General features: G+C 33.4%; 1 protein-coding gene across 5 annotated transcripts in view; it reads left to right on the top strand.

Annotated features, from left to right (window-relative positions):
• OSBPL8 (oxysterol binding protein like 8) overlaps positions 1-20,725 on the top strand; it is a 224,415-nt gene that overhangs the window by 33,156 nt on the left and 170,534 nt on the right. For all 5 annotated transcript variants that reach the window (XM_052001513.1, XM_052001514.1, XM_052001511.1 and 2 more), the window contains one exon: positions 19,549-19,659. In XM_052001513.1, the coding sequence (XP_051857473.1) occupies positions 19,615-19,659 (45 nt within the window). In that variant the 5' untranslated portion in view covers positions 19,549-19,614. The remainder of the gene's footprint in view (positions 1-19,548; positions 19,660-20,725) is intronic.

Genomic DNA, 20,725 nt, shown 5'->3' with positions numbered 1-20,725 from the left:
GTATCTTTTGGTCATCTTATAATCAGACATTTTAAATTTAGTGTGTCCAAAAGAGAACTTTTTCCCTAAACTTATCCTGTAATTTATTACTGTCTAGGATAACACGATTCTCCTAGTCCTCAGGTTTACAATTCTAGGAGTCATCCTATGCTCCTCACTCTTTCTCTTCATATTGTGTTAATGTCATATTTGTAGTTTCTCTTAAATATGCCCCTCTTCTCTAACACTAGTGCAGGCCCTCAGCACCTCATGCCTGGAGTGTTGTAATAGTCTGCTGGAATATCGGTTTCAAGTTTCTCCCCACTCCAATCTATCCCCCATTTAGCCAATAAAGTGATTTTCCTAACTCAAACATCTAGTCATATCACCCTATTCCTATTCAATAAATTCTTTATTTACTTAGTAAACTCCTTATTTAAACTCAGCAACTCCTTCTTGCCTTCAGGAGCAAATACAAGATGACTTGTTTGTCATTCAAAACCTTTTAATAATCTAGGCTTCTTTTACCCTTCCATTCTTATTATACCTTCCTCTTTATCATAAACTCTTTAATCTAGTGACACTGGCCTCCTGGCTGGTCCGAGAATAAATCTCTCCATTTCTCAATTTGGGAATTCTTTCTGGCTTACCAAAGTGTTTATTGATTGCAGATTGATTTTTCCTCTTAATCTTAGCTGCCAAGAATTTTATTTTATTTTTTATTTTTTAATAGCTTTTTATTTACAAGTTATATGCATGGGTAATTTTACAGCATTAACAATTGCCAAACCTTTTGTTCCAATTTTTCCCCTTCTTCCCCTCCCCTCCCCTAGACGGCAGGATGACCAATACATGTTAAAAATATTAGAGTATAAATTAAATACAAAATAAGTATACATGTCCAAACCATTATTTTGCTGTACAAAAAGAATTGGACTCCAAAATATTGTGTAGTTAGCCTGTGAAGGAAATCAAAAATGCAGGCGGGCAAAAATATAGGGATTGGGAATTGGATGTAATGGTTCTTAGTCACCTCCCAGAATTCTTTTGCTGGGTGTAGCTGGTTCAGTTCATTACTGCTCCATTAGAACTGATGTGATTCATCTTATTGCTGAAGATGGCCAGGTCCATCAGAATTGATCATCATATAGTATTGTTGTTGAAGTATATAATGATCTCCTGGTCCTGCTCATTTCACTCAGCATCAGCTCATGTAAGTCTCTCCAGGCCTTTCTGAAACCATCCTGTTGGTCGTTTCTTACTGAATAACATTCTGTATTATTCATATACCACAATTTATTCAGCCATTCCCCAATTGATGGGCATCTATTCAGTTTCCAGTTTCTGGCCACTACAAAGAAGGCTGCCACAAACATTCTTGCACATACAGGTCCCTTTCCCTTTTTTAAGATCTCTTTAGGATATAAGCCCAGTAATAACACTGCTGGATCAAAGGGTATGCACAGTTTGATAACTTTTTGAGCATAGTTCCAAATTGCTCTCCAGAATGGCTAGATGTATTCACAATTCCACCAACAATATATTAGTGTTCCTGTTTTCCCACATCCCCTGCAACATTCCGCATTATTTTTCCCTGTTGTTCTAGCCAGTCTGACAGGTGTGTAGTGGTATCTCAGAGTTATCTTAATTTGCATTTCTCTAATTAATAATGACTTGGAGCAGTTTTTCATATGGCTAGATATAGTTTCAATTTCTTCATCTGAGAATTGTCTGTTCATATCCTTTGACCATTTATCAATTGGAGAATGGCTTGATTTCTTATAAATTAGAGTCAATTCTCTATATATTTGGGTATGAGGCCTTTATCAGAACCTTTGACTGCAAAAATGTTTTTCCAGTTTATTGTTTCCCTTCTAATCTTGTCTGCATTAGTTTTGTTTGTACAAAAACTTTTCGATTTGATATAATGAAAATTTTCTATTTTGTGATCAGTAATGATTTCTATTTCTTCTTTGGTCATAAATTCCTTCCTCTTTCACAGGTCTGAGAGGTAGACTATCCTGTTTTCCTCTAATTTATTTGTAATCTCATTCTTTATGAGATTACATACACCATACACCATATCTTGGTGTACGGTGTTAAGTGTGGGTCAGTGCCTAGTTTCTGCCATACTAGTTTCCAATTTTCCCAGCAATTTTTGTCAAATAGTGAGTTCTTATCACAAAAGCTGGAGTCTTTGGGTTTGTCAAACACTAGAGTATTAAGGTTATTGACTGTTTTAACCTTTGAACCTAACCTATTCTCTGAACAACTATTCTATTTCTTAGCCAATACCAAATGGTTTTGGTGACCGCTGTTTTATAATACAATTTTAGATCTGGTACAGCTAGGCTGCCAAGAATTTTGAAACTCATCAATGCCCCTCTTTTAGTGTCTCGTAACAGTATTCTGAGCATAGTAAACATATAATAGATAACATTGTCAAATTGATGGGGTATGAGAATTGGGGATTGTGAGATCCTCTGACAATGATGGGGTCCCTTTTGACCAGAGGCAGGCTTTGCAAAAGAATTTGCAAACCCCAATCAATACAGGCTCGAGGTTTGTGGCAATAATGGGTTTATTTATGCTAAGAAAACAGCTTTCTTAGTTGGCAAACTCCTGCTTAGGAACTAGCCGAGATGGATTGACAGGCTTTCCATTTTATTGGGTATGTCCTGGCCCTGAGCTATGGAGCAATTTGGCCCAGATTTCCAATTGAATGAGATTACTTGTCTGGGAGTTTTCCTTAAGAATGGATGTGACTCCAATTAAAGGTTCTGATAAAGGCCTCATTTCCAAAATATATAGAGAACTGACTCAAATTTATAAGAAATCAAGCCATTCTCCAATTGATAAATGGTCAAAGGATATGAACAGACAATTTTCAGATGATGAAATTGAAACTATTGCCACTCATATGAAAGAGTGTTCCAAATCACTATTGATCAGAGAAATACAAATTAAGACAACTCTGAGATACCACTACACACCTGTCATCTTGGCTAAGATGACAGGAAAAAATAATGATGAATGTTGGAGGGGATGTGGGAAAACTGGGACACTGATGCATTGTTGGTGGAGTTGTGAACGAATCCAACCATTCTGGAGAGCAAGCTGGAATTATGCCCAAAAAGTTATCAAACTGTGCATACACTTTGATCCAGCAGTGTTACTTCTGGGCTTATATCCCAAAGGAATACTAAAGAAGGGAAAGGGACCTGTATGTGCCAAAATGTTTGTGGCAGTCCTTTTTGTAGTGTCTAGAAACTGAAAATTGAATGGATGCCCATCAATTGGAGAATGGCTGGGTAAATTGTGATATATGAATGTTACGGAATATTATTGTTCTGTAAGAAATGACCAGCAGGATGAATACAGAGAGGCTTGGAGAGACTTACATGAACTGATGCTAAGTGAAATGAGTAGAACCCAGGAGATCATTATACACTTTTACAACGATATTATATGAGGATGTATTCTGATGGAAGTGGATTTCTTTGACAAAGAGACTTAACTCAGTATCAATTGATAAATGATGGACAGAAGCAGCTACCTCCAAAGAAAGAACATTGGGAAATGAATGTGAACTATTTGCATTTTTTTTTTTACCTTCTGAATCCAATTCTCCCTGTGCAACAAGAGAACTGTTCGGTTCTGCAAACATATATTGTGTCTAGGATATACTGCAACATATCTAACATATATAGGACTGCTTGCCATCTAGGGGAGGGGGTGGAGGGAGGGAGGGGAAAAATCGGAACAGAAGCGAGTGCAAGGGATAATGATGTTAAAAAATTACCCTGGCATGGATTCTTGATAAATTAAAAAAAAAAAATAAAGAATGGTTGTGACTCTTCCCAGCAGCTGGAAGGGTTTGAAATCCAGGAGCAGCTTTCCCCAAAAGGACACAGTTTACATCAGAGCCCCTACAAAAATTAAAGGAGACACTGTTTACATCAAAATGGTGACCAAAACAAAAAAGCTAATTCTATCCTAGTTTATATTAAAAGGAGGACTGTGGCAAGGACTAAGGAGATAATAGTTCTACTCTATTCTGCTCTTTTCTGACCATGTCTGGGATATTATATTCATTTCTTAGAATCACATTTTCAAAAAGATAGATATGTATTTTCTCAGGATTTCTGGGTCTAGATGATGGTTATTAGGATAGTGAAAAGACTGGCTAGTATACCATGTGCAAGTTCATCCACTTGAAACTATGGATATTTAGCTTGGAAATGAGAAGAATTAGAAGAGATACAAATGCCTTCTAGTATTTGAAAAGATTCTCTTGAGGAGGAGGTCTTATTAGCTTTGTATTATTTATTTAGGCCCAGTGGACAGAATGAGCAGTAGATAGAAACTACAGAGAAGCAAATTTAGTCTTGATTTAAGAATAAATCCTGATAACCAAAATATCCCAAAGTGGAACAGTTTACCTCAGGAGTTCTTTAAGGAAGAGGCTGGATGACTATTTTGGATTGTTACGTGTAGGAAGGATTTCCATTCAAATACAACAGTGTCAGGTAATCTAGATCTGTGGTGTCCACAGCCTATTAATCTATACTGTAAGTATTCATCTTAACTCAGATTGATTGGAAAACCACATGTTAACATTAAATTCTATTTTATTATATGTGTTTGGTTGAACCTACTTCAGAGTATTGCCAGCCACAATGCTGCTCACAAGTGCATGTTTGATTTCTCTTATCTGGAATATCTCTACTATACTATCTTCTTGATGTTAGATTCATTATTTTATTCTCACTTTGCTAAATTGGAACTAAATGCTAGTTTACTTTGTCATTCAGAAAGTTTAAAAAAAATGAAATAAGAATAAAATGCCTATTTAGTTTGTGTTCTTTGAGATGCTTTTTTAATGTTCTGAAAATACTTTTGCTTGCAATTTATTGTCTAGATGCCCTCATACTTTTGTATGATTTTGTTGTTTTTGTGTAGAAATTGGTGACTTAAAAAAAGCAGATTAGAAAAGTTTAAAATAAAATAGTTTTTAAAAATTTACTTTGGCTTTTGCTCTTTGTGAGGTAGCTATATTGATGATATATTTAGAGATTATCTGTCAAGAGAAACCAAGTCCAGAAGTTTGTATGTTAAGCTTAAATATATAATACTCAGGCATGTGTGCCAAGGTGGCTAAATTCTGTATTGGAAGGAATTCAGAATTCATAGTAAGGACTCTTCACAAATGAGACTTTGACTTACTTTAAAAAAGATTTGGAATAAAAAATTAGAGATTTTGCAACTTTTGATAATCCATTTACTATTTAATAACATATCAGGAAAGTTTATGTAACCTAAATACTTTATTTCCTATTTCCCCTTTCTGTGTTGCTGATAGATTTGGAGAAAGAACTAGTTACTGTAAAATAATATCGTAACGTACATTTGCTGTTGCTGTTTTTCCTTTCCCTTCCTAGCTCTTCATTTCCCAAGTTCTATTGAATCTGTACCTTCTATATATTTTACATCTCTTCCTCTTTTCTCCTTACAACTGTCCTCATTCTGTTCTTCATTACTTTTTATCTATATTACTGCAGTAATCTTCTAGCAGTGCTTTTTTACTTTGTGGCTTTCTCGCCTCCAATTTATTTCTTACACCTTGTCAGACTTATCTCCTTTATTCTCAATTTAGTTGGGTCAAACTTCTGCTCAAAATACTATTGCAAGTACTATGTATGGAATGTTTAAAGTCCTTAGAATTGTTTTTAAGGACCTCTACAATCTTGTTGTGCCCTATTTTTTTAGTATTTTATACTCCTTTCTTGTTACACTATACTCTAGCCAAACTGGATCTTTCTGCTATCCTCTCTGTTTATCTTAGGATTTGCTGCCTTTTATTGCTCTATCTCTTTGTTCAGTTACATGTGAAATTGAAATTCAGATGTCTTTGAAGCTTTCCTTGATCCCTCATCCCATCTCCCATCTGCATTTAGGAATGATTTTTCTCATTTTAGACCTCATAAAAGCACTTGGTTTGTATATTTATTAAACACTTATGTATTGCTGTGTGTGTGTGTGTGTGTGTGCGTGTGTGTGTGTGTGCGCGTGCGTGCGCACGCGTATGTGATTGCTAATAAAAGGGTTCAATATAAACTTTTCTTTTCATAGTACCCAGCATAGAGATGTTATATATTATGTAATTATATGTATAATTATATATAATAGATATAGATATAATATAATTATACAATATGTATTATACAATTATAAATGTTCAATATATATATATTTATATATTTTCAGAACATGTACATTGTTTTCAACATTCACCCTATCAAAACCTTGTGTTCAAATTTTTTTTTCCTCTTCCCTCCCCCCCCTTCTCTCTAGATGGTAAGTAAAACATATGTTAAATATGTACAGTTCTGTATGTATTTCCACAATTATCATACTGCAGAAGAAAAATCCAATCAAAAAGGGAAAAAAGAGAAAGAAAACAAAATGCAAACAAACAACAAAAGTGCTATTTTGTGATCCACACTCCGTAGTCCTCTTTTAGGGTGCAGATGTCTCTGTCTATCATTAGACCATTGGAACTGGGCTGAATCACCTCGCTGTTGAAAGCAGTTATATCAGTCAGAATCAATCATCGTATAATCTTGTTGTCATGTGTACAATGTTCTTTCACTTCATTTAGTAACTCCAGGGCTCTCTGAAATCATCCTTCTGATTGTTTTTTATATTATAATGTTCCAGTAATATTTCTTGCCATTACAAAAAGGGCTGCTACAAACATTTTTGCATATGTGGGCCCTTTTTCCTTTTTTATGATCTTTTGTATCTCAATACAGGCCCAGTAGAGGCACTGCTGGATCAAAGTTTCAGCATAGATATTTTCACATAATATTCATATAAATATTTCTTTAAGGAAATTCTTAAGTGATCAAGTGCTGATTACATTGTCATATTAATTTATCAGATACTTTTAAAACCAAGAAATATCGGTCTTAAGGACCAGTGCAAACGCAGATGGTACGCTTTTTTACTACGGTTGCCATAATATTTTGCTTACTGACTTGTTAAGAGAAATTATTAAAATATTAAACATTAATTTAATGATAAATATTATTTAATAATTTAATAAAAATATCAATATATTAAAATATTAAACACATTGCATAAATGGTTGTTGAAGTATTTTAAATTTTTCTTGGAAGAAGTGAAACAAGCTAACAGTCTGCCATGTGACAGGTGAATAACTATAATCAGAAACTACATTTCTTTTTTTTTCTTTTTTCAGATTATAATAGCACTTTATTTATTTTTGTTTGATTATAGCTTTTTATTTACACGATATATGCATAGGTAATTTTTCAGCATTGACAGTTGCAAATCCTTTTGTTCTAACTTTTTCCCTCCTTCCCCCTGTCCCTTCCCCCGGATGGCAGGTTGACCAATACATGTTAAACATGTTAAAGTATAAGTTAAATACAATATATATGTATATATGTCCAGACAGTTAATTTGCTATGTAAAAAGAGTTGGATTTTGAAATAGTTTACAATTAGCTTGTGAAGGAAATAAAAAACGCAGGCAAACAAAAATAGAGGGATTGGGAATTCTATGTAGTAGTTCATAGTCATCTCCCAGAGTTCTTTCCCTGGGTGTAGCTGGTTCAGTTCATTACTGCTCTGTTGGAACTGATTTGGTTCATCTTCATTGTTGAAGAGGGCCGTGTCCATCAGAACTGATCATCATATAGTATTGTTGTTGAAATATATAATGATTTCCTGGTCCTGCTCATTTCACTCAGCATCAGTTCATATAAGTCTCTCCAGGCCTTTCTGGTTTCATCGTGCTGGTCATTTCTTACCGAACAATAATATTCCATAATATTCATATACCACAATTTATTCAGCCATTCTCCAATTGATGGGCATCCACTCAATTTCCAGTTTCTGGCCACTACAAAGAGACATACAGGTCCTTTCCCTTCTTTAAAATCTCTTTGGGATATAAGCCCAGTAGTAACCCTGCGGGGTCAAAGAGTATGCATAGTTTGATAGCTTTTTGATTGTAGTTCCAAATTGCTCTCCAGAATGGCTGGATATATTCACAATTCCACGAAGTCAGTGGAATGTCAGTGTCCCATTTTAACCATATCCTCTCCAACATTCTGCATTATCTTGCCCTGTCATTGTAGCCAATCTGACAGATATGTAATGGTATCTCAGAGTTGTCTTAATATGCATTTCTCTGATTAATTGGAGAACTATATACATTTTCACCCTCTAAAGGACTATCATGAGGTTTTTTAATTTCCCCTCGCCCCCACCCCCCAAGGCAATTGGGGAGGTAAGTGATTTGCCCAGGGTCACACAGCTAAGTAGTATCTGAGGCTGGATTTGAACTCAATCATTATGCCATCTAGCTGCTTTAAGAATTAAAAAAAAAAAAAAACAACTTATCTCTTGTGTAATTTCGAACAGACTAGTAGGGACATCTTCCAGTGTGGCCTTTTAAGGAATTAAAATGATTGTAAAGTTTTATTGATGTCTTTCATTTTTATATCAGTTCTTTTCACATCTACTCTGTATGGAGGGGAAAGGAGCCTAGATTTGTACTCTGAAGACTTAGGTTTGAATCATGTCTTTCAGTACCTGTGTTACTATATTCAAGTTATGTAACCTTTCAGGGTCTCAGAAGGGTTTGAGAATAGAAGATATCTCAAATGCAGGTTTTTAATGTGGGGTTTATATACTCCCATAAATCTATGAATAGATTTCAGGGCAATCATCAACCTGGATAGGGAAAATATTATATCTATTTTTACTATTAACTGAAATTTGGCGTTTTCTTCAATTGTGCATTTTAAAACCATCTGGGGGGGAAAAAGTATTACCAGACTGTCAAAGGTCAGTGGCACAAACAATTTTAAGAATTCTTGCTCTAAATCTTTTAGCAGAGGTTATTAGTCTACTGCAAAAAAAGCTAAAGTTCTGATGACTATCCCTTTTTCTACCTGCTGATTGCTTTTTTTCCTTGTTAATTCTCTTCCTGAGTTCTAAGGCAATAGAGAGGGATATTTTAATAGTTGCTTACAAATTATTGAAATCATAATTTTTTTATTAATTGATCAATTGTCTATAAACTTTTAGATATAAATTATTTAATAAACTTGAAAAATCTTTCCTTTAACTTCTCTCACTCTTCCCTTATTGTGCCTCTTTGCCCCTCCTCCCCCCATCTCTCTCCTGCTTCCCTTATCCTCTCTTTTCTCCCTCTTTACTTCTTTTTTTCCCATTTCCCTTTTTTTCTCCCCTTTCCTACTTCTCGTCCTCTTAATAATAATGGTTTAAATAAATAAAATAAATAAATTCAAAACTTACTGACTTTAATGTTTAGAATTTACCACCTGAGAAAAATCAGCCATCCTTATAGCTGTTAACTTTTCAATCCTAGAAGCATAGTTCCACTTCTAGTTCTGTTAGGATGCCAGTTAAAGTTTCTTTTCAAGAATTCTGTATGATAGGGTTTAAACTAAATTCTCTCAAGAAATAAATTCTCTTAGTATTTAAAAATTTTTTTTCTTCAGCTATCATATTTACATCTCACCAGAATGAAAATTAAAAGTATTCCTTATAAATTCCTCTTTGAATAGTAGCTAAACTACTGCTCTCTTGTCTCTTTAAGATATAATGACATTATCTCCAGAAGAGAAGCTTTTGAAATTGGTGATTCCCCATCATCTTTGGTATCCTATAACTGTCTTGGTCCCCTGTAGCTGGAATGCTCTAGCTCTTTATGTCTGGTTTACTGGCTTCCTTTAAGTTCCAACTGAAATCCTTTTTTTTTTTTTTTTTTTTAAATTTTAAACAGTTTTTCCCAACTCTTATTTTCATTGCCTGCCTTCTCTTATTTCCTTTTTTTTTTTTTTTTTAATTTTTATTTAATAATTACTTTATATTGACAGAATCCATGCCAGGGTAATTTTTTTACAACATTATCCCTTGCACTCGTTTCTGTTCCGATTTTTCCCCTCCTTCCCTCCACCCCCTCCCCTAGATGGCAAGCAGTTTTATATATGTTAGATATGTTGCAGTATATCCTAGATACAATATATATTTGCAGAACCGAACAGTTCTCTTGTTCCACAGGGAGATCTTTGGGTGTAGCTGCTTCTGTTCTGTCATTTATCAATTGAAACTCAGTTAGATCTCTTTGTCAAAGAAATCTACTTCCATCAAAATATGTCCTCATACAATATCGTTGTCGAAGTGTATAACGATCTCCTGGTTCTGCTCATTTCACTTAGCATCAGTTCATGTAAGTCTCTCCAAGCCTCTCTGTATTCATCCTACTGGTCATTTCTTACAGAACAATAATATTCCATAACATTCACATACCACAATTTACCCAGCCATTCTCCAATTGATGGGCATCCATTCATTTTCCAGTTTCTAGCCACTACAAACAGGGCTGCCATAAACATTTTGGCACATACAGGTCCCTTTCCCTTCTTTAGTATTCCTTTGGGATATAAGCCCAGAAGTAACACTGCTGGATCAAAGTGTATGCACAGTTTGATAACTTTTTGGGCATAATTCCAGCTTGCTCTCCAGAATGGTTGGATTCGTTCACAACTCCACCAACAATGCATCAGTGTCCCAGTTTTCCCACATCCCCTCCAACATTCATCATTATTTTTTCCTGTCATCTTAGCCAATCTGACAGGTGTGTAGTGGTATCTCAGAGTTGTCTTAATTTGCATTTCTCTGATCAATAGTGATTTGCCTTTTCTTATTTCCTTCTCCTCCTCCCCCCTTGTATATAGCTTGCTTGTACAAGATTATTTGCTTGTCTTTTCTGTTAGATTGTGAGCTCCTTGAGGAGGACAAGGACTGTCTTTTACTATTATTTATAATCTTAGTATTTAGTACAGTGCCTGGTATGTAGTAGGCACTCGATAAATATTTATTGACTGAATTGCCATCCCTTTTGATCCCAGGGATTTAAATTAATTGACCGTAGATTACTCATTTATTAACTTTCTAAAGTTGGGTTAGATGGACTCTAGGGTCTCTGGTTGTTCCAAATATTTAATCTCATTCCTTAAGCAAAAGTTAAGAAAATCACCTGATAAAATATTTATACTTGAAAGCATATGCAGTATTCTATACCCTTAATTTTCCTGCTAAGTAAAATGATAAGAGTGATCTATTTAATGTGACTCATAATTTGCTTTTGAATACAAGTTTCTGGTTTTAGTATTTTTGATTTTTACCATTAGCTTTATTTTTATTTTTTTGTTTTTACTGATGTTTTTTATTGTCATAATTATCCTCAGTATCTCCACATTCTTTGGTGCAAAAGACCCAGCAGTTTAAAAAAAAAAAGTTTTCCCTAGGTAATATTTGCTTTCTACTTTATCAAACACTGAATTAGTTCATTTGTTTCTATTTCTTTCTTGTGTAGTCTGTTTCTCTGATCTATTTATATTTTAAACCAATACCAGATAGTTTTAATGATTATGATTCATTCCTTTTTTAAAATTTTCTGTGATATTCCAAAAGGAATGTCAAATATATTTAAATATATTATAAATATATTTTGTGATGTTTTTAAGCATACAAAAGTATCATACTTTGTCAGAGGCCTATGTGATTTAAGATATCTTGGTTTTTAATGTGATTAATAATGTTAGCCCATAGTTTCAAATTGCTCACTACAATGATCATTTCACAACTCTAGCAACATTAGCTGGAAATTTTTTTCCTGATGACAGGAAAAGAATGATAAATGTTGGAGGGGAAGTGGGAAAAGTGGGACACTGATACATTGTTGGTGGAATTGTGAACAAATCCAACCATTCTGGAAAGCAATTTGGAACTGTGCTCAAAAAGTTATCAAACTTGTGCGTTCCCTTTGATCCAGTAGTGTTCCTACTGGGCTTATATCCCAAAGAGATCTTAAAAAAAGGAAAGGGATCTGTATGTGCAAAAATGTTTGTGGCAGCCCTTTTTGTGGTGGCCAGAAACTGGAAATTGAGTGGATGCCCATCAATTGGAGAATGGCTGAATAAATTGGGGTATATGAATATTATGCAATATTATTGTTCTGTAAGAAATGACCAGCAGGATGATTTCAGAAAGGCCTGTAGAGACTTACATGAACTGATGCCAAGTGAAGTGAGCAGAACCAGGAGATCATTATACACTTCAGCAACAATACTATGTGATGATCAATTCTGATGGACGAGTCTCTCTTCAATAATGAAGATGATCCAAATCAGTTCCAATTGTTCAGTAATGAAGAGAATCAGCTGCACCCACTGAAAGAACTATGGGAAATGAGTTTGGTCCATAACATAGCATTTTCACTCTTTCTGTTATTGTCTGCTTATATTTTTGTTTTCCTTCTCAGGTTATTTTCACCTTCTTTCCAAATCTGATTTTTCTTGTGCAGCAAGTTAATTGTATAAATATGTATAAATAATTGTATAAATGAATATATGGTACATATATTGTTTTTAACATATATTGGACTCTCTGTCATCTAGGGAAGGGGGTGGGCGAACGAGGGGAATTATTGGAACAGAAGGTTTTGCAAGGGTCAATGTTGAAAAAATTACCCATGCATATGTTTTGAAAAAGGTATAATTTAAAAAAATAAGTAAATAAAGTAAATGGAAACCCCTCCCTTCTCCAAATATCTAAAATATAAATTATCCTTTGCTTTCCTAATTTGCTTACCCTATTGCCCTTTATACCTCAATTGTGTATCAATTTTTACCTTATTTTTGGTATGGAGTGTAAGATATTAGGTCTGTGTTGAGTTTCTGACATTATTTTCCAGTTTTTCCAGCTATTTTTTTGTCAAATAGTTCTTATCCCAGAAGCTTGGGTTTGGGAGTTTATCAAATACTAGATTACTATAAGCCTTGATTAATGTATCATGTGTATCTAATCTATTCTGTTGATCCACCATTCTATTTCTTAGCCAGTACCAAGGGTATTGCCGCTTTATAATATAGTTTTAAGTCACATAGTACTAAGTCACCATCTTTGGGTTTTTTTTTTTTTTTCATTAATTCCATTGATATTCTTGACCTAAATTGAACTATCATTGTATTCTTGGTATAAATCCTACTTGATTATAATCAATATTTTCCTAGATAAATTACTGAAATCTGTTTAATGGGATTTTGTTGAAAGTTATCAAGTCTTTTCATTGGAACAGATAAATATCACAGTGAACCTGACCTTAGTCACTTATTAGCTTTGTGATGCTGGAAAAGACACTTCACCTTAGTTTTCTGAGTTTTAAAATGATGATAATAATAACAATAATACCTATATCCTAGGGGTGAGGATCAAATGAGATATTAGAAAAGTGCTTAATACAATACCTTGCACAGTACTATATAAATATTAGCTATTATCAGAATAAAATTATTGATATTGGCTTTTTTGTTTCTATATTTAGAAATTAGGACTACCTTTGTCTTAAAAAAGATTCTGGTAAAAGGCTTTCTCATTTTTTTGGATAATAATTTGTGAAGTGTTAGAACTAATTGTTACTTAAATTATGACAGAATTCTTCTGTGATGAATCCTTCAGGGCCAGGACTTTGGGTTTGGTTTTGTGTGGTGATCTTCAGAACTTCTTGTTTCCAAATTGAATTGTTAAATTTAAATTTAACCGTTATGTGTTTTGGACTTTGGAGATTTTTTCTCCCCCATTAGAGATGATCTATGCATCTTTTCAATTGGTATTTCATTTTCTCTTTTCAGAAATTCTACTCAGTACTTTTGTATTATTTCCCCTTATCTATTTATGTTCAGGTTTTTGAATAGTCTTCTTTCTGAGATCTTTGGCAATGCTAGTGTTCTCTCTCTTTGCCCCCTTCTTTCCTTATTTTTCTTATTGCTTATTTTCTGATTCTTTTCCATCTTTTGACTGGATTTGACTGGATTTGAAAGCTTCTCTGCCTCTCTTGGGCTATGCTGGATTAACCAGCCTAAATCTCTGTCACAAGTGACTTTTGGATGAGTAGAACTGATCTCAGCTGGATGATGGGCTTTTTTGGGCTAGTGGGATTTAGCAAAATCTGTAGCTTCCTCCCCAATATAATTTCCTTGTTTCTCACTTCTTTGATAATTCAATTGCATCTAGAGTTGTTAAATGCATTTTGGTATTTAGGTCTCTAATATATCTCTATGGAAAGAGCAGGGATGTGTGGTGTTACATTTGACCCCATTTTAAACTCAGATACTTGTGTTGCCCATGTATCTTGGTTCCTTAGGTCTTCTGTGGAGTCCTTTTACAGCATATGGTACTGTGAGTGCTCTGGTTATTTGGGCCACAGCAAGCGTCTGTGGTCTCTGGTTTGAAAGAGAGAGGGGAGATTGGAGTGTGGAGTTGGTTTTGTTTCAAGCCTATAGGTTAGTTCTTTGGGTTGGCTAGTATGGCCACTCTATCAGTAGTCAGGGGGAGGGGAATGATTGCCACATGAGCTTAGGGTAGAAACGTAAATTCATATTTATTTATTTTTTTAAACCTTTTTGATTCTTGGTCTTCAAAACCATGGACTATATAGTAATTTTTATTTTGAAGAGGTTTTACGGTTCTGGAGATCCAAAGAAAATGTGCTCCATATTTTGGTCACATGACCCAGCAGTTCTCTGCCATTAATTTTAAATTCTTTCTTAAAATGTCTCTAGTCAGAAGAAAAACCATTGATTATTGTTGACTACTATAATTTTTTTTAATCTACAATAAACATTTTTTTTAATTCTACAGTTTGTTTCTTTTTCTCCTTGAACTTTAGAATCATTAAAAAACAATAAAACAATGCTGTTTTCTAATAAAATGTTGAGTTTATTATTAACTTTTATGCAAATACTTTAAATTGACATGGTAGTTTAAGATTTATTAGGTCTCCAGTCTGGTATTATGTAAAAAACTAAAAATCAACTTACTTACTACACTTACTGAATTTCAGTCTGGTGATGTATTTTTTTTAAAGCACTTTGTATTTAAAGTACATTGATAGGTTTTCCAGTGCATTTCAGGAATTGTCTTAATTTTTGAAGGAATCATAATTCCTTAATTCATAGATTATAGCTCTAGAAAGATATCAAAGTTATTGTTTCAGATATTTATTGATAACATAAAATAAGGGATAATTTACTGGCCATTAAGTTACTTAGTGTTTAGCTTCAGTGTTTTAGATTGAATAACTGTAATATTAATGGAAAGTTTCTGTAATATATGTAACTTCAAAATGAAATTTTCCAGCATAGATTTATAGTACCTACTTGAATTACACTGTGTTAGATGCTGGAGACAGGGCATGTATATATGACAGTTTGTATTCTTGAGAAACGGGTAAAGAAATATAGTAGTCAAAGCAATGAACTAAGAATCAGCTTTTGGCTTAAGAACTGGATGTAATATAGGGCACCTTTGTTTCCTCATCTACCAACTGAGATATTTTGCTTTTATTCAATGATCTTTAAGATTCTTTTGACTAGTATATTCTATATTTATCTCTGAAATACAGAAAGCGTTTACAAAAAAGATAATTTTATATGATTTTAAGTGTAATTTTTATTTTTTACTTTACTTTTTTCTCCTTCCCCCTTATTCCATCCCCTTTGAAATAGAATTTATTAAATATTCATAATCAAGTAAAACAAATGACTATACTGGCTATATCTAAGAAAGGTAAGTTTTAAGCTCTGCATGTCTTGACTAGATAAGTGATGTTTCATCATTGTTCTTTTAGAGACTTGGTTGATCATTGCATTGGTCAGAGTTTTTAAGTCTTTCCAAATAGTTTGTCTTTACACTCTTATTGTTGTATAAATTTCCCCCTGGTGTGATTCATTTCACCCTATGTTGAAAGAATCTGTCTATATTTCTCTGAACCTATTCCTTTTGTAGTTTCTTTATAATATAGTAACATTCCATTGCATTCATTTGTCATTTTGTGTAGCCATTTCCTATTTGATGAATGCCCCTGTAGTTTCCAGCTCTTTACCACTAGAAAAAGAGCTGGTATCATAATTTATCTACTTAAATTTCCTTTTCCTTTTTCAACAAGTTCTTTGAAGTTTTGGTCTCATAGAAATATTCCTGGTTTAATGTTTAGTGGCTTTTGGGGAATAGTTTAAAATTGCTTTCTAGAATAGTTTGTCCATCTGAGATACCACTACACACCTGTCAGATTGGCTAGAGTGACAGGGAAAGATAATGCGGAATGTTGGAGGGGATGTGGGAAAACAGGGACACTGATACATTGTTGGTGGAATTGTGAATACATCCAGCCATTCTGGAGAGCAATTTGGAACTATGCTCAAAAAGTTATCAAACTGTGCATATCCTTTGATTCTTCAGTGTTTCTACTGGGCTTATACCCCAAAGAGATACTAAAGAAGGGAAAGGGACCTGTATGTGCCAGAATGTTTGTGGCAGCCCTGTTTGTAGTGGCTAGAAGTTGGAAAATGAATGGATGCCCATCAATTGGAGAATGGCTGGGTAAATTGTGGTATATGAATGTTATGGAATACTATTGTTCTGTTAAGAAATGACCAGCAGGATGAATACAGAGAGGACTGGCGAGACTTACATGAACTGATGCTAAGTGAAATGAGCAGAACCAGGAGATCATTATATACCTCAACGACGATACTGTTTGAGGATGTATTCTGATGGAAGTGGATCTCTTTGATAAAAAGAGCTAATTCAGTTTCAATTGATCAAGGATGAACAGAAGCAGTTACACCCAAAGAAAGAACACTGGGAAATGAATATAAACTGTTTGCATTTTTGTTTTTCTTCCCGGGTTATTTATACCTTCTGAATCCAATTCTCCCTGTGCAACAAGAAAACTTTTTGGTTCTGCACACATATATTGTATCTAGGATATGCTGTAACCTATTCAACATGTAAAGGACTGCTTGCCATCTGGGGGAGGGTGTGGAGGGAGGGAGGGGAAAAATCGGAATAGAAGTGAGTGCAAAGGATAATGCTGTAAAAAATTACCCTGGCATGGATCCTGTCAATAAAAAGTTATTTAAAAAAATAGAATAGTTTGTCCAATTCATGGCTCTACCATATATCTGTTAATATCTCTGTTTTGCTACAAGAAAATAACAGTTGTTATTTTTCTTTTCTCCCTCCCCATCTTTGCCATTCTGATGGATATGAGATGAAATTTCACAATTGCTTTAATTTGTGTCTTTGTAGTTAAGGTTCTGGACCATTTTTTCATGTGTATTGATAGCTTGAATGTTTTCCTTTGAGAAGGTTTTTTTTCCCCCATATGTTTTGACCATTTATCAGTTGAAGAATGCCGCTTATTCTTATTTCTTTATTTTTTTCCCCCTTTTTATTGTTTTCTTCTGGTCATACATGTACATTAATTTTTTAAAATACATATTTCTTTATGAATCATGTTGAGAGAAAAAGCAGAATAAAAAGGAAAAAACCATGAGGGAAAAAAAATAGAAGAAAAAATGAATATAGCATGTTTTGATTACATTCATTCTCCATAGTTCTTTCTCTGAATTCAGACTGTGTCTTTTAATCAAAGATTATTAGTCTTGTTTTGGATCATTGAACTGCTGAGAAGAACCAAGTCTTTCATTGTTGATCATAGCACAGTCTTGCTTTATAATGTATTCCTTGTTCTGCTTTTTCCACTTAGCATCAGTTCAAATACCACAACTTATTCAGCCATTCCCCAATTGATGGGCGCTCTACTCATTTTTCAGTTTTTTGCTACCACAAAAAGAGCTGTTACAAACATTTTTTTCCATATATGGGTCCTTTTCCCTTTATAATTTTCTTGGGATTTAGACACCACTGCTGGGTGGCACATGCACAGTATGTTCTGGGCATTTTTACTATTTGCTTTCCAGAATGGTTGGATCATTTCATAACTTTACCAACAATGTATTAGTGTCCCAGTTTTCCCACATTCCTTCTAACTTTTTATTATTATTTTGTCATCTTGGCCAATCTGAGAGGTATGAAGTGGTACCTCAGAGTTGTTTTAAATATGCATTTCTCTAATCAATAGTGATTTTTAGTCATATTTTTCATATAACTATAGTTTTAATTTATCTAAAAATTGTCTCCATATCCTTTTACCATTTTATTAATTGGGGAACAACTGGTATTTAAAACTGTTTTCAGACATTAATTTTTTTTTATTGACACAACCCATGCCAGGGTAATTTTTTACATTATCTCTTGCACTCACTTCTATTCCGATTTTTCCCCTCCCTCCTTCTACACCCTCCCCCAGATGGCAAGCAGTCCTATACATGTTAAATAGGTTACAGTATATCCTAGATACAATATATGTGTGCAGAACCAAACAGATCTCTTGTTGCACAGGGAGAATTGGATTCAGAAGGTATAAATAACCCGGGAAGAAAAACAAAACTGTAAGCAGTTTACATTCATTTCCCCGTGTTCTTTCTTTGCGTGTAGCTGCTTGATCAATTGAAACTAAGTTAGATCAGAGATTAATTTTCAAGTAATTTTAGCCTAACTGTTGAAAAATATTGCAAAGACAACTGTATATCATTCAATTATATTTTTTTCAATCCATAGAATGTGAGCATGCACATTTGCTGAAATATGGATAAAGTTTATCTCCTTACCAGGATATATACGAACATTTATAAAAAGAAAAGATTATGCGCTTAAAACAATTTTTTGGCTAAAAATGACATTAATTATGCTTTTATTATATTGCCTGTGTAAGCTAATCTTTAGGGCTGATATTCAGTACTATTAAAGTTTTGCTTCCTTTTACTTATTACATTGAAATACACTTGACTGAACTAGACTTTTCTTATCTTTTTTAAAGCTTTTCATTGCATTTTTCCTTTGGGCTAAAATCATTTATCATATTTTACAATATATAAATTTGAATAGTTTGAATAATTAAACTATTTACATCAATTGGAAACTAGATATATTTATCTTTTTTTTCTTTTAGTCTTAATAGTAGCAATGGGGGGACGGGAAGGGCAATATAGTACTATATATGTGGAATAACCTCCTACAAAATGTCAATATTTGTCGAGTTTCTTTAAGTCATATGGCACTAAAATTTAAATGAATCAGTGACAGATTTTCTCTCCAGAGATATAATCTATACTTTTTTATCCTCTTTGACTTGTATATAACTTCCTATAAATCTTATCCAGAGTTGCACCCACCATTAAGACTGGCTATCAAGATATATTCTGAACCACTTCAAATAGAATTATTTTCTCACTTTGCTTTCTCCTCCATGTAGCAATTTTAAAATTTACATATCAGTTATTACTTATATGATATTTTGTAAAGATTTTAGTTCTACTAATAAATTATTATCAGCTCCTTTAAGACAAGGATTATATAATTTTTTGTACCAACTTAAGTTTCTAATTCAATATCTTGCTCTTCTAAAACTTAATTGTTGATGTTTTGCAAACTTTTGTTCAAAATGTAATGTTCTTATTTAGTTTCTTTTCTTACTACTACTAATAAATCAACGTCTCTCTTTGTTTCTGTTTCTGTCCCTCTCTTTCCCTTCTTCCAGGATATTCAGATTTGCGTAATGACAAAGTATTGATTGAAAGAGAAGCATAACAAATCCTTATACAGCATGGAAACAGTTTTGGCAGAAGGCGGGGATCTTGAACGAAATTTGGTGAGTGTTTTAAATATAATAATGTATTATATTTTAAAATGGGGAAAAAAACATTTAAGTTGAAAGAATTTGAGATCATCAAAAATTTTGTCTAGAGCATGTGTGAAAAGATGATCTACAATCTCTATTTAAAACACTTTGAGTGTAACACATTTCTTCCATTATTAGGAAGGTTTTTTTCATTTTTTTGGTTTTAAGCCAAAAATCTATTTTTAAATATTTTTAAATTTCTATATTTTAAATATTTTTAAATATCTCAATTTTTTTTAATTCTGGGGAACTAAGTAGAACAAGGCCTTTAAATAAATGTCATACTCTCTCACACATTAGTGTGAAACAAGTCTAGGATCCTGATATTGATAGTAAAATACTTTATCAAAAACTGATAAAACACAGGTAAGTTATATTTATAACATTTTCCTTATCTTGTTCACTGTCCAAAAAACATCAGTTATCATGATATATCCTAGATATAGCCATTCTGATTCATTGTAGTCCCTACTTCCTTTTCTTTTTTACTAATCATCATTTTGGTGATACATTGTGACCTAAAATATAGATTTTGGGCTTTTTTTTTTTAAACCAGTTCCTGTGGTCCCTCTTTTCTCATACATGGTCTTTTAAATAGGTTTTGTGAAGACATTTTTAGGAGGAAAATTGATGCTTATTTTTATGAGTATTGCTACAGAACTGATAATGAGTACTGCATTGAGCTTTCTTCAGTAAATACTTATCAAAAGCTGAGTTGTTTAAATTAGCAGTTAATTTCAGTTATGAACAGTCTCTCCTCACATGAGAAAGTTCAAATATCCTACTTGATCATTGTAGTTTCTGTATGCTAATTCCAGATTTCTTTTTGAATTTTAAAATAATTTAAATAATTTATATTTTTAATAATTTTAAGTTTATAAATTAAAGTATGTTAAAAGAGCCTAAATAGTAGTCATTGACATTATAAGATTTATTAAGTGACTTCTCTAAAGGTCCTAAAATTAGTTAGCAGTGGATTTGGAAATAAGTCCTTTCATTTTCAGTACTTTTTTCCGACTCCGTTGCTTGCCTCTCT

This window comes from Antechinus flavipes, chromosome 5 (genome assembly GCF_016432865.1).
Source record: "Antechinus flavipes isolate AdamAnt ecotype Samford, QLD, Australia chromosome 5, AdamAnt_v2, whole genome shotgun sequence".
NCBI classification, from domain to species: domain Eukaryota; kingdom Metazoa; phylum Chordata; class Mammalia; order Dasyuromorphia; family Dasyuridae; genus Antechinus; species Antechinus flavipes.
This window is presented reverse-complemented; position numbering and strand designations above follow the sequence as displayed.